The following is a 15,772-nucleotide window of genomic DNA, read 5'->3' as shown; positions in this document are numbered from 1 at the left end:
GGAGACGTTCCTGAACATACATGTGCAGAAAAGGCTAATTGCAGGCGAAAGGGGGAACAATGTCAAGGGATGCTCTACACAGATGCCTTTGCAGTAGGATCCATCTTGGCTAAGAGATGCGTGTGCATACATGGAAGGATCCTGAGGTACACCGAAGATGGACTGTGAACTAGGCAAATCAAAATGACTGGCCAAAGGAAACTTGGAAGAAACACCCCATAAAAGTAATTCAAATTGCCATGAGGGTGCGACTCAGGGACTCTCCCTCTGAGTCTGCTTGTGTGTCCATCCACACATACTGTATTTTTTTCCCCTCTTGATAAATACTTTCCTTGTTTCACTACTTTCCATCTTTGTGGGAATTCTTTTCTGCAAAGCCAAAGGGCACTGACCACTGGTCTAGTGGCTGGTATCTAGTGCTTTCACCACCTCAATCCAGCCCAATCTCTAGCTGGGAACCCAAGCCCTGCCCTAAACCGTTGCAGGCTAAGGCCATGTGAGATCGGTACTACCTTGGATTAACTGCAAAGCAAATATCTAAAGACCTAATGATTATTAGGAAGGATTAGCTTCTGCTTCTGTAGACTCCTGCCTCCACCTCCTGCTGCCCCCCTCCCCCCTTTTTTTAGACAATTTGAATTGCTTTGGAATCTTAAAACATTAGTCATATCTCTCTGTTTAAGAGATGATTACATACTATTACTTTGAAAAACACTCTGGGGCTTTTGGTTTTTTAAGAAACTAGTCCTCATCCAGAAGATGCTTCCATTATTAGTGAAGTTTTTAATGATTTATAATTAAATTTTTCAGCAGCTGTTTGAAAGAGCTTCACTTCAGTATTATGCAATATTTTTTCTATCTCTAATTATATAACAATACAAATATTCCAATAATATAGACTTCTATTTTCCCTTTTAATATAAATAAGGAAAATGTAAAAGGAAGATATTAAGGAGCATTTCTCAATGCAGAGGTGAGCAGGACCTCTGAGAAAGGGTGAGGGTGACTGCCCCCAGGTGAGTGCAGGATTTAGTCTGTTTTCTCTGTGTACGTATTCAGCACCCATAGAACCCCACAGTTCACCAAGGAGGTGCTCTACCATGAGCCGGCGATTCTCAAACCCCCTGACAATTTCTATATCAGCACACCCAGATCAGTGAATAAACTAAACTAGCAGCTATAAGCCCAGCGGATAAAATGACATCTTTGTAATCAGACTTAGTGACATAAACACATTCACTAAAAGACAGACAAACCTTTCAGTTTTCCATCAAAGTTTGGATTGGTAGCTACTTTTAGGCCAGGATGAGGTAGCAGAAAACAGGAAATTTTGGTGAAACAGGAATGGATGTGTTTTCGAACATTCTGTAGTTCTTCATGCTGGTTCCCTGAGACCTGCAGTAAATCATTCTGAAGTTTAAATGACTTTCAACACAAATTGAACTCCAAAAGAATTCTGTGGCATTTATATTTGCTATGTCTGGTCACAATGATAAAAAATGACATGACAGGGCTGATACTAAAAGTTTTGGGTCAATTTGCCACATAGCCATATTTAAGTATAGCATACATATGGCATTATTACCATAATTAACAAATGTCTACTCTTACTCAGAAGAGCCTTCCCAGTTTTTAGTACAAATTAGTGGGATTTTACTCTAGCTAGTTCCTACAAACTCAAATTTTAATTCAAAGTACTCACAAAGACATGAGTAGATCATAAGATATTCCTACCTTCTTTTCAGGAGGTACTCAAAGACAGCCTCTTGTCACTTGGTAGGTATACATTTAAATTCTAGAAAGACATCTGGATAGCTGGGTATTTACATACAAGCTAAACTGCCTCCTTTTTTCCTATGTATTAGACAGTTAATAGTATAAATTATCCTAAAAATAACTATAGCCTAAAAAAGTAAGCTTAGAGATCCTGGTTATCAAGAGTTCTTTTTTTAATCTCCATTTTTTTTTCTGATTACTCATTAGGTATTTTTTTGGATATCTGTTCAACTATTGAACTATCATGACATAGACAGTTAATAGCCTCTTCCTAATATCACATTCTGTGAACTTCTAGCAAAATGTCCTAAGATTAACTTTGGGGATCTTAAAACTTAAATCTTTTCTTAAATTGACTTTAAGCCTCTACTAAAACATGAATCCAGATATTTGTACTGTCAATCTTCAACTGATTTAACTCTTCAAATTAAAGATTTTATCTTTAGGAATAAATCATTGTTTTACAGATAGCTACAAAAGAACTCTTTTTCTGAATCATAATTATCGATAATATTTAAAATTGTAATTGACATTTTATTAAGTATCACTCTTAGTTTGTTCACAGAGATACTATGAAGGTCAAATGAGGTTGTGGCTATTGAGTATCTATTCAAGAAGTCACTCAACAAAAGAAATTTTGGATCAATGTTGGGGAAATTTCATGCATCTAGGCAGCTAACAAACCTTGAGGCGTTTTTCCAAGAATTTGGAGCCACCGTCAGATCCATATGAAAATTCGTATGGAAAGCTCCAGTCTCGAACGAGAAATATCAGACTCTAAGAGACAATAAGAAGAAAAGATTGATAAAGGAAGTCTAAATTGCCTCCATCTGTTTTTTACTGAAATACATTAAATGATATTATTGCCATCTGAATAGTGTTCTTCTCCACATAAAGGAATTAAAAAGCAAACATAAAACCTAGGAAAGTTGTTTCTGAGCATTCACTCCTCTCTGAGATCATCCTACCTGTTTCCATTGAATGTGAATAGAAAGCTGCCCCCAAAATGACTGAAGTTACATAATGCCATTCAGCCAGTTTGGGGCATCTCTGTCAGTTTTCAGGAAGCTTTTTATGAAGATTCAAGTTTTATTTGAGGAAAGTTTTCTCCTTCCATCTGTCTAAATATTTTTCCTCTATTACATTTGTCCCATTCTCTTCTTTGGGGGTTCTCATCATGCATACCTGGTAGGCAGAGGGGTGGGAATCCAGGTTTTGTGGGGCCTGAAAGTTATACAATCTGTGCGGGGGAGAGGGCTCAATAGGAAAAAGGTATAAAAATGGGCTAAAAGGTTGATATTTACAATGAGAAAAATAACAAATTACAAATTTTAAAACACTGACAAATACCACAAACACATTTGTAAAAATCCAGAAAAATAACTGACATACCTTTGTAATACTTTTTTCTCCCAATTTTTGACTGCAAATGCTCTGATCACTTCTTCACATGACAATTTTGAAATATTTTCTGTTAGAAAGCTAATTGAGTCTTTCCTCTAACAAGGCCAAATTTTTTATTGTAAAAATGTTTTTTATTGTTTAATAGCTTAGAAATATTTCAGCTTCACAACTTGTTATTTGTAATATCATATTTCTACATCTGTTAAATAGAGATAATACGGGAGCCAGCCTCACAGGACTACTAAATGAAACAGTATACAGAAGACATTTCGAACAGTACCTGGTACATAATGCTATGTTAGCTCCTTGATTTGATTTTAATGGCCACATAGTATTTTAGCACATGGATAGACCTAACTTATTTTGCATTCTCCTAGATGTTTTCCAGTTTTTCTAAGTACTATTCTAAGAAATGCATCGATAAACCTCCTTGATGTTGAGTATCTGGTTTATATCCAGAAGGATTTTTATCAGGGACTGTCTTCCCCAAATTAGAACAATCATTAGAATCATTTGAGAGGTTTTTAAAAGTGCAGAATTCTTGGGCCCTCCTCCACACCTACAGCAACCAAAGTAAGAGCAGCTTTCCTTTATCAAGTGCCTATTGTAAGTCAAGCACAATACCAGTATCATACACATGATGTATTTCATGCACTTCTGCCACAGCCCCAGGAGGGGTTATAATTTATTATTCGTCTTAAAAGAGATATATAAAAATCAACTTCACCCCCCAACCTGATGTTAATCAAGTAATTTTCCCAAAGCCACAAGGCCAGAGTGGAAGAGGTAGCATTTAAACTTGGGAAAATTCCTGCTGCACTACCTCAAAATTAAGTATAGAACACATAGTTTACAATCTGACATATTAAAGCATTCTTTTATAAGTTAGATTAAGTTATACTTAAATTTTAGTATCTGGAATAATGCAGGAAGTTGAGGGAAAAATTAGAATATTTTAATGAAATTAGCTATCTTTAAATGTCTAAGCGTTTACATCTCTGGGCTTCTAATTGAGCCTTTTAGTCTTGCCCATTAAAACTGATACTGCTTTTAACTCTCTTTTAAGCTTTTCCATCCTTTCTTTCCCTTTACAGTTTATCTGTCGAAGAACCTACAAATTTGACCTGGAGAGATTTCCATAACCTGAAACTTGCTGACTGCATAGTCACAGGGCAGTTCAACATGTTCTTTCGTCCTCTGAATTTCCTACAAATTGGCAACTGGATACAGAGTCTTGATCTGATTCCGCTTTTATTTTTTGGCAAGACTCTATGAAGCAGACTGTTCTTTTATTAGGAGGCACATAGTATATGATTATTTCTCCTTTGGTGAAGTTATGTCATCTTTGCTTAACTGACGCTCATTCTTCAGGAGATTTCTCATTAAGGGCTCATGGGAACAACATTCTTTGTATTCTTACACGCTAATAACATTTTGTGCCCTTGATAAGTGAAAGTCAATTTTGCTGGATATTAGTTAGAAATATGATATAGAATTATGGATATTTCTTGTTTCATTACAGTGTAATTCCCCCCTGCCCCTGTGTGTGTGTGTGTTCTGTGGATTCTTGTGGGGAAAGGAGAGATTCCTGTGGAGCAGAGCATTTAAAAATATCCATATACAGTATCTTTGAATAGTCCACTATCTTTAGATAGATGTTCATTCTTCTCAACATTTTTGTCAAAATATGATAATTTGTATTTAGAACATTTCTACCTAAAACATGCACTTTGAAAAGAGAGGTTAGATAAGAAGCAACTTTTGCAAAATAGAGGTTCATGAATCAGGATAAATGAAACCAACTATGTGGATTTGGCTATATTTTGCATTTTTCTTGGAAGAGTTTAGTCTCTTTTCTTGGTCTTTTTCACTGGGCATCTTCCCAAGCCAACAAAATGAGGACCATGTGTAGAATAGGATTGAAGATGAAGTCTTATTTTCTTACATAAGTACTCTACATTCTATCTACCTCTAGTGTCAAATTCTAAGTTGCTTCCCTAATGCTCCCATCCAGTGCTGTGCTGGTATAAACTTGCTCTCTAACAACAACAACAAGCCTTGATTTGTGGCATTTGACAATTTCTGCTGTGCAAATGTGCTTACCATGGCTGATTTCAAGCTACCAACAGTTTAATAACTGGCTTATGTAACTCCTGAATATTTACTAGTTAGCTCTCAAGGTGGTATAAGCCAGCTACAGTACACCCACTGTCCCCATACCCTCCCAAAATAATTCATATGCTTTACGTTTATCCTGTACGGAATGCCATGAATTTCAGTCCTTATTTCAAAATCCATCCATTTTTCCACACTGCTGAATTTTGATTTGTTCATACATATAGGTTGGAGTAGGAAATGGCAACCCACTCCAGTGTTCTTGCCTGGAGAATCCCAGAGACGGGGGAGCCTGGTGGGCTGCCGTCTATGGGGTCGCACAGAGTCGGACACGACTGAAGCAACTTAGCAGCAGCAGCAGCATACATATAGGTAGAGATTGAAAAAGTCAAGAATACAAATTACTCTAACTTTCTCAGATAAAAATATCTGAAGTCATACTTTTTAAAATAAATTAAATCCAGTCAGGCAACTGGGGCAAATGATGGACCTACACTTTGCATATCCTTCAAGTGATCATAGGATGAAAATTATGAAAAACACTGTAACTTTTGTTTATTTTCCTTTGAAGACCATAATTTCCTCTAGGAAATTATTCAAAAGGAGTGCTATAGCACCACTATTAGTGAAAAATGGAAAAAAAATTCAAATGCTCAACAATTGGGAATGGTTATACACATTATAGCATATTAATATATTACATAGCTATTAATATTACTAATGTGTGGAGTATAGCAATACATGTATTAAATCAGTATAAAAAAGCTTACATGAAACAATGTTATTTGAATTATAATGCTAAATTTATGTGCATCCATTATAAATATGTGAAAACACTCCCAAACTCCCAGGAAAAAACTGTTCTAGAGTCATGTAGCCAGTGAATACCTGAACTGGTTTAACCTATTTAATTAATCAATTTCAGTTTTAATTTCAGCTTCAGGTAGTAAGTAAACACTGGAACTCATTTTAAACCCTTCTAAGCAAGTAACACCTCACTTCAACCAACAGCCCACTGCAAGCCAACCAGTGACAGCTTCATACTTTAAAAAGTAGAAGAATCACCTCAGAAAATTAACTGAGGCTATGTCAGTCCATTGCTAATCTCTATAACCAGACACAAAACATGCTTCTGTATTCAACAAAAAAAGCATTCAAAGACTGATGTCAACCCATTCTTGTCTCTGTAAACCATGCAAATCCAAGACAAAGCCCCCAACTCCACATATAATCATTTGTTTTGCTCAATGAAACCCCCAAGTATAACTCTTTTACTAAATTAACCAATAAACTCAGCTCTGGTTTTCGTATCAGGTTTTGAGTGAAGGTCTCATCCTCCGACAGTTCTGAAGTCCTACCGAGATAGTTCTGAACGGCCTCACTGGGCAGTATTCTCCATGAACCTCAGGTTAACATGTGTACTTTCCATGTCCCCTGTTCCCAAATTCCATCTGCCTCAACAATGATCAAATCTGAGTTCTAATTTGTTTCACTGAGCTCTTGCTGCTGAGTAATTTGTTATCCTAGAATTTTTGTTATAAAGACTCAGTGAGTCTTTATATGGGTCATTAGTTCTATGTCTCTGTAAAGGGTAATTCAACCTTTTGTTTTGTAAGTGTACTCATTGAACAAAAAAATTATACCTCATTTTTGTATAATGTTATTAGAACTTTTGGTTTAGAGGTATATTATTCAGTAAATATTTTTGCCATTAATCTGTTTTTTTTCCCGCTTTTCCTTCTTTTGTTTGAAAATTCATACAAAGTATTGTCTTGTATTTTATCTTGAATTGTCTTGTATCACTGAATGTATAAGGAAGTGCTTTATGAAGAACAGAGGCAAAGACCTAAGTAGTAACCAGATTAATCAGGATGCTCCAAAGACTAATGGTTGGAGGTCTGTTACACCAGCAACAAATTTATGCAAAAGTAGTCAGTCAAATTTTGCCTTGGGTTCTCTACAACACTTAGAGGCCATTCTCATTCTTGTCAATTTGCAAATTCTTTGTTTAGTCCATAACGTAGGATCAATGACTATCAGATTATTGACTGTACGTAGCACTGTTCTAACACTTGCTTGAGGACCCAGGTGCTTTTCATAAGCACACAATTTGAGCAATTCGTTTGTTACAGGCTTGTGTATATCAAAGCTGCAATCTTCTCCTGGAAGAATTTCTGCTTCCTATTTGTATTGCATTACAATCCTAATATGTGCATTAGTAATAAATTACCCTTAAAAATTCAGAATAACATTGTGTTAAACTTAGGACATGTCAAAATAAATAATAAAGATAAGATGTTCTATAAAAATGAAGAGAAAATAACAAACATTCATTAGTTAGCTTCTTTAATTAGTAAACTGAGGCCTCAAAACTGCTGACTCCAGAAGACTCAATTTCACTAACTTTCTGAAATTTACCCTACTGACAGTGTATCTCTCTCTACTCAGTTTTATCTTCACCAATCACTTCACTCCTTCAATACCTTCTTTTTCTTCCTCTGACCTCCTGAACCATTTCCTTACTGATTTTTGCAGAAAAAAAGTAGTCATATTGCCCCAACTGCTTAAAACTACTATATCTGAAGACTGTTGTATAGAAGTTGAATTTAAACACTGGCCTAGAGCTCAGTTGTAAGGACTTTCTTTTAGCACAGGAAGACAGAAATTTGCTGCAGAATTCAGGATCCTGTTACTTATTGCCCTGAACTATCAATTATTTTCCAACTAAGTTCACTTAATTATTAGTCACTCTTGTTAGGTCGGAAAAAAATGAACAGTTAGGTTGGAAAAAAATTGTTAGGTTAGAAAAATTGGTTAAAAGCAATAGAAAGACCAGGAGAGCATTTAAATAACCCAGCTCATCATAAAAAAGTAAGAATAAAAATTTTAATAGCCTTTCAAGGGCAAGAAATATAGAAAAATACCATGCAAGGCCATTTCAGAAGACTTTCTCTGAGATGAATTGGACATCAATTAAAAATTATGAACAAAACAAGGATGAATCAATAGGAAACTTTAAAAATAGACTTCAGGAAAATTTCAAACAATACTCTCAGTACTTAAATAGCCAAAATAAAGGGAACCTTGTCTTCCCTTTTTAAAATGGTCTCAGACATAAAATACAGGAATCAGAAAAAAAAACTTGAAAGAGAAATCATCAACTTAGAAATTTACACTTTATGGCTGGCTTTTCAGACGGGCTTAAATAGTTAATCAGGTAGAAATTTAAAAAAAAATTTTGTGGCATTCCAGATAAGACCAAAATATCTTCTGTTCTCTAAGACTCAGAAGCCTATCCATAGGGACACCTATAGATACTTTAAGCAGACAGTCTGCTGAAAGAACCAAAGTATCATATTAGCTAAAGATTCCTACACTGTATATGATTAAAAAAAACCTGAAGAATCTCTTTGAGTAAAAGTTTCCAAGGATACAGACAGAAAAATGAGAGAATAATCTATAACAGTCCAGATTGTTGTTGGTGGTGTTTAGTTGCTGAGTCCTGTCAGACTCTTTTGTGACCCCAAGGACTGTAGCCCCGTCAGGCTCCTTTGTCCACGGGATTTCCCAAGTAAGAATACTGGAGTAGGTTGCCATTTTCTTCTCCACGGGATCTTCCCAGCCCTGGGATTGAACCCACATCTCCTGCATTGGCAGATGGGTTCTTTATCACTGAGCCACCAGGGAAGACTGAGTCCAGATTAACCCCTTCCAAATTACCGTAAATTTTGCTTTTTTATACATATAAAAAGATTAGGTCATGGCAGTTAATAAATCAACATCATGGTCAACATCCAAGACTCATTGTCTTTTATGTATTTCTTGGTCCAATAGTCATGGCTTATCCTCCTTGCCTCAGAGCAGTTGCAGTCTTGTCTAACTACTTGAAGCATCTACAGACTATGTACTAGGACCACCTTTAAATCTGACGATACCACATACAATCTGTTGCTAACTGAGAACATCTCACTTTTTTCTGTTAGTCTTAACTAATTAAATGTGTTATCTTTTTAATTATAAACCATCAATGTAATACTTCCAATTCAGAAATTCTACTACCTTTTTCCATTGAAAAAGAACTTCATGATTGTGTTTCTGTAGTTCAAGAAGGGGCCATGCCCAGTATAAGCGTTTTGGACACTCTCATACCAATTTTTGACTTAAACTACTTGCTTATGGGTCTTATCTTAAAAATGTAAAGAGGTAATACTAGGCAGGATATGTAATAGCTACACCAAATCTTGAATCCAGGTTTTCCAATTTTGAGTCCAATAAGTTTATTTGTATGCAAACTATATACAATCCTAAATATGCATATAACACCACAATTAGCAAGCATTAATTAAATGTCTACTGTATATAAAGTAGGTGGTGTGTGTATGCTCAGTCATGTCTGATGCTTTGGTACCCCATGGACTGTAGCCTGCTAGGCTCCTCTGTCCCTGGAATTTTCCAGGCAAGAATACTAGAGTGGGTTGCCATTTCCTACTCCAGGGTATCTTCCCAACCCAGGGATAGAACCTGTGTCTCCTGAGTCTCTTGCATTAGGAGACAGATTCTTTAACACTGAGCCACCTAGGAAGCCTATAAAGTAGGTGGTCTAGACTAAAAAAAAGTTAACTGTAAAGGTCCTGCTCTTAACATATTTATAATTTAGCTAGTGGGATGAGATTTGCACATTCAACTATAAGACCACAAGCTATAGTTCAGTAGGCACCTAGCATTAGAAAGAGGAAGAGAGGCATTAAGAGGTGGTGGTGAAATGCAAGGGCTTTGAGCCTTCGGCCTAGGTTGAAGGCCAACTCCGCAACTTAAAGATACACGTGGCCTAGGACAAGTTTAGTTTCTTAACTACTCTAAGCCTCCGTGTTTCCCCATCAGTTAAAAAAAAATAGAAAGGAATAAAGAAGGAGTAACAACATTATTTATTTTATATAACTATAATGAACATTCATGTGAATCATGTAAGAAATAAACTGAGCATGGGCCTTGCACAAAAATAAGAGTTCAATAAAATATTATTATGTAGGTCTTCCAGACATTTTATGAATCTACATAAGGACACTGGGGGGATCCTGATCTATACCACTGACTTAATTCTGAGTAGCCAGATGAATATTTTATTCTAATTTCATACAATTCTCAGATTACCTAAATCGCTCTCTGGACAGAACATGTGATAAGGCACGTTTCTCAAACTGCTGTCCTTTTCCTCAGCCCCACCAAGAGAATGTCTTTTCCTTTCATTTACAGCCCAAGCAGCCAAATAACAGCTTCTCATTTTCTCAGTGAAATCATGGATTTCTCTGGTATGACTTGGCAGTTGCAGTCATCATAGATTTTTGACAAAGGATGTTTTGTTTTGAAATTCTGAAGTAGCTGAAATCACTATCAAACTTTATTTCAGAGAGGAACACTCAAATCACGGGAATAAAGGGTCCTTAAATATAATTAAGTAAACCATTGTAACATAATTCCTGATTTGCCATATGTAGGACCAATTTGGACAGAAAACTGTGAGAAACAGAAGGTTTATCCTAATATAATAGAACATTATCATAAGCTTCCTCTACTATTATTTTCTAGCAATCTTCAGTTTAAAACTGGAATGGAGATATCTGCTTACCAATAATTACAACTCCACTGAAAGGAACATGAATTGTGTTCCACTCTTATTTCACAAAGAGAATTCAAATCGTTTTTTCCCCCAGCTTTTGTGAGATATAATTGACATATAACACACTGTGTACATTTAAGGTCTGCAATGTGATTATTCAATATAAATATATATTGTAAAATGATTACTACAATCGGGGTAGCAAACACCTCTGTCACCTTAGTTATGACCTGTGTATGTGTGTATGTATGTGGTGAGTCAAATCTATTCCAAAGGTCTAGGGTATTGATGGTCTCTAAGTGTACAAAAAATGATTAATAAAAATGCTATGGGAGAAAATTGGGATGAATTAATCCATTTCCTCTGTGTTAGCCACACAACCTAAATACTGATAGCACTCTTACCAATCTATCTCAGGGCATCATGCCATAGAGAGGTTCAGGAATAAATGGATATATTCAGGACTTTGGCTTAAAGGGACCAGGGTTCAGGAATATTGTGGCTTGTATCAATACTTAAACTTACTGAAGATTAAACTGATTAAAGTCAGCTCCTGTAGACTGACTTACAAAGATACCCACCATAGAAATGTCACTGGGAAATTACTGACATCTAAAAAACTGGCTCAAGAGAACCTTGAGATTAAACATTAGTAAACTGGGAGATGTTCCCATTACTTTGTAGCCTATATAATTAGAGGACATGAAATGGTTAAACAGGAAACTCCTGGGCTGTTGTAGCCAACATGCCCTTTTAATAATATAACATTAAGGCTTCTTCAGTTCAGTCGCTCATTCGTGTCCGACTCCTTGCAACCATGTGGACTGCAGCATGCCAGGCCTCCCTGTCCGTCACCAACTCCCAGAGTCCACTCAAACTAATGTCCATTGAGTTGGTGATGCCATCCAACCATCTCATCTTCTGTCGTCCCCTTCTCCTCCCGCCTTCAATCTTTCCCAGCATCAGGGTCTTTTCAAATGAGTCAATTCTTCACAACAGGTGGCCAAAGTATTGGAGTTTCAGCTTCAACATCAGTCCCTCCAAAGAACATCCAGGACTGATCCCCCTTAGGATGGACTCGTTGGATCTCCTTGCAGTCCAAGGGACTCTCAAAGAGTCATCTCCAACACTACAGTTCAAAAGCATCAATTCTTCACTGCTCAGCTTTCTTTATAGTCCAACTCTCACATCCATCCATGACTACTGGAAAAACCAGAGCTTTGACTAGACAGACCTTTGTTGGCAAAGTAACGTCTCTGCTTTTTAATATGTTGTCTAGGTTGGTCATAGCTTTTCTTCCAAGGAGCAAGTGTCTTTTAATTTCATGGCTACAGTCACCATCTGCAGTGATTTTGGAGCCCCAAAAAATAAAGTCTGTCACTATTTCTATTGCTTCCCCATTTATCTGCCATGAAGTGAAGGGACCAGATGCCATGATCTTAGTTTTCTGAATGTTGAGTTTTAAGCCAACTTTTTGACTCTCCTCTTTCATTTTCATCAAGAGGCTCTTTAGTTCTTCGCTTTCTGTCATAATGGTGGTATCATCTGCGTATCTGAGGTTATTGATATTTCAAGCAATCTTGATTCCAGCTTGTGCTTCATCCAGCCCAGTGTATCTCATGATGTACTCTGCATATAAGTTAAATAAGCAGGGTGACAATATACAGCCTTGATGTACTCCATTCCCAATCTGGAACCAGTGTGTTGTTCCATGTCCAGTTCTAACTGTTGCTTCCTGACCTACATACAGATTTCTCAAGTGACAGGTCAGGTCTTCTGGTATCCCCATCTCTTTCAGAATTTTCCACAGTTTTTTGTGATCCACACAGTCAAAGGCTTTGGCATAGTCAATAAAGCAAAAGTAGATGTTTTTCTGGAATTCTCTTGCTTTTACGATGATCCAACGGATGTTGGCTATTTGATCTCTGGTTTCTCTGCCTTTTTCTAAATCCAGCTTGAACATCTGGAAGTTCACGGTTCATGTACTGTTGAAGCCTGGCTTGGAGAATTTTGAGGTGGACTTCTTAGAGTCCACCTTCCATTCTATTGGGGAATCCTTTTCAGCTTAGGCCTAACATCAAACTTCCTGTTATCATGACATTATAGACCAAGTGAAAACCCTCTCCACCATGTCAGTCCAGCAGAGTTGAGAGGACATGAGTGACAAGCACTCAAAGAGAAAGCTGGAGAGCCACACAAACGGAAAATGAGCCTTTCCTTGGGTAACAAATAACTAATGGCCGAGCACTGAGCACAGAACATTAGAGGAAGACAGTCTTGCCTGGTATTGAAAAACAGTCTGTAAACTGTTCATTTAATGTGTACTTCAAATGATGTCTAACAATCAGAAAAATTCCTAATAGAGATTTTGACACAAGAATGTAATCATCTCATTGTAGAGCTATATGGGGCCTGGTGTGCCCTATAACCAAGGAAGAAAAATTCATAGGCCCAAGTACAGACAAATTTCCTACCATACCTCATGAGGTTTTTTTTATCAGGTCCTTAGAGAAAACTGGAAATTATTATCTAATGTCCCTGTCAAATATTTATGGGTATTACATGTTTAAATTAACGGAAATGTATTCATTCTCAACCAAATCTCTTGAAGTCCTAAGGCAGAGGAGCTAAAGAACCAAGTTATTTTAACTATTTTTAAAGAACAGTTACATTAATGAGGTAGCTCTTGCTGGATTGTTATACTTAAGATTCAAGTGCTCACAGTGAGCAAGACAAGTGGGAAAGTAAGTCATGTCAGAGAATGCTATGTCTTAATATGCATTTACTTCTTGAGTGTACTAGTCTACAGCTGGCTTTTATAGGCTCCCTTGGAAGACTTATTAAAATCTAAGGAATTTTACAAGTCAGGAGACAGCATGTTAGTAGCCTGAAATTGGCCACAGTAAAAAAGTATTTACACCACAGAAATCAGCAAATGCTACAATCAGACGCATCTCCCACTTCTCCCTAGCCAGTTATAAACATTAATCAGCACAACACTGGCTAAACTTAACACTTCAAAGTTGCTTTTAAACTGAATTCACTTTTAGTTCTCTAAAAACATAGTTTTAAAATATAATTATAGATATTTTGTTTATTTTGTATAAATCGACTTTTGGTTTAACAATCAAATTAATTTGTTAATTCAGCTATTCATTTCATTGGCTAATTGCCCTCTCTATTGCTGCCTGAGACATCTTATTATTTACAGTTTCACTCTGTTTCAGAATTAAGAATTCTATTTTAAATTTGTCAAGTTTAGTTTTTAATAATAAATTATTATTTTAAAAATCACTTTATTTTCTCAGGCAGTATTTAAAATTTCTCCACAGTTTTATCCAAACAAATAAAACTGCTATTTTCTCAGAGGAAGAGGATAGGAACAGTGACCAGCTAAAAAAACTGATGAATTAAACTTTTATTTAAAAGTTACTTTATAGAATTTTTTCTGTTTTTTCTAATTTAAATGTGAATCATTTTGCTGATATCTTAAATGTTGTTTCGTGATTTGAGTATATTTACATTTTGTCTTTTAATTTCATGAGGTGTAGTATTTTTGTTTTGAATTTGATTGCTTTAATCTTAAATTACTAAATAGCGATGGAAGCCACTTTTGCTACTTAATGAGTTTCTCGTTTCAATTTCAGATTCTTAGATTTATAAGTCAAAACATGTTCAGAAGTCAATGTTGACTCATTCAATCATAATTTTTTCTTTTGTAATGCCAGCAGTTTACAAACAAGTAGTAATCTCAAAGTTTTTTCCATTGTTTGTTTTCAATTCATTGTTTTTTGTTAGTTTTGTTTTACCAAAGCCTGTTTGCCTATCGATCTATCCATCCATCTGTCCATCAACAGAGCACTGGTTGGTTTCTTTTGGTTTCAGTTTATCTAGCCAAGCGTAAGAAGCAGTGACACCTGCTGGTAAGACTGAAAACTCCTTTCCAGAATTACTATGGAGTTACCCAATCTATGCCACTGAGTCCTGAGGTAGCAAGTTCAGAGAAGAGAAAAATGAAAGCAAATAGCCCAATTATTATACAATACTTCCACTATCAACATGACAAATTATTTTTAAAAAGACAACAGAGTCTAATAGGTATTATAAACCACACAGGAGACTGTAAGCAGCGACTTATTTCATTCTACCTCACCTCCTCTCCCCATCTGCTTCTCCAAATCTCAGAGGAGAGACTCACCCTCCTTCACTCACAGCATACCAACATCTTTCCATGCAAAGGTTCCTTTTTTTGGTTTTACTTTATCATATTTTCCCCAGATTCACACTCCCATCAACTGTCTGCTCTCAACCACACTCACTCTAGCATAAATTATTTTGCGTATGTAGAAGTTTTAAATAATCACAAATAGTATCATGTTATAGAACTTGAACTTTTTCCCTACTTAATTTGTATAAATTTTAATACTTTAGTCATGTTACTTATACTTTGGGTTCATTGCCTTTGGATGTTGCAAAATATTTCAGAGTATGTCTTTCACCCTATTTTATGTATCTGTTCTTCAAGTGATGGACACCTGTGCTGCCTACAACTTCCTGCCACTATGGATCTATGAATGCTACAATGGGTATCTTTATATATTTGCTCTGCTCCACAGAATGGCTGTTAAAAGCTGCACTTATTAACCAATAGGGTCTGACTGTTCCCGTTCATCCAAATTCTAGCTATCATTTGGTATTTATCCCCATGTTCCACTTTTTGCCTATCTAATGAGTGTAAAAGTGGTATCTCGTTATTTTAATTTTTAACTAATTATCAACAAGACTTAACATTCCTTAGAAAATGTGTTAGTCATCCAGGTTTCCTTTCTTTTAACTGCCTAACTTTTTTTTTTTTCTAAA

General features: G+C 36.1%; 1 protein-coding gene across 6 annotated transcripts in view; it reads right to left on the bottom strand.

Moving 5' to 3' along the window:
- ATL1 (atlastin GTPase 1) overlaps window positions 1–15,772 on the bottom strand; it is an 82,973-nt gene that overhangs the window by 15,908 nt on the left and 51,293 nt on the right. For all 6 annotated transcript variants that reach the window (XM_081511298.1, XM_081511299.1, XM_081511300.1 and 3 more), the window contains 2 exons: window positions 2,461–2,553; window positions 1,257–1,395 (listed from right to left, as the gene is read on the bottom strand). In XM_081511298.1, coding sequence (XP_081367424.1) covers window positions 1,257–1,395; window positions 2,461–2,553 — 232 coding nt within the window. The remainder of the gene's footprint in view (window positions 1–1,256; window positions 1,396–2,460; window positions 2,554–15,772) is intronic.

The sequence above is a fragment of the Giraffa tippelskirchi genome, chromosome 7, assembly GCF_054371585.1.
Source record: "Giraffa tippelskirchi isolate mGirTip1 chromosome 7, T2T-mGirTip1v1.2.pri, whole genome shotgun sequence".
NCBI lineage: Eukaryota > Metazoa > Chordata > Mammalia > Artiodactyla > Giraffidae > Giraffa > Giraffa tippelskirchi.
The sequence above is the reverse complement of the archived record's forward strand: the minus strand, read 5'-3'. Positions and strand labels throughout refer to the sequence as shown.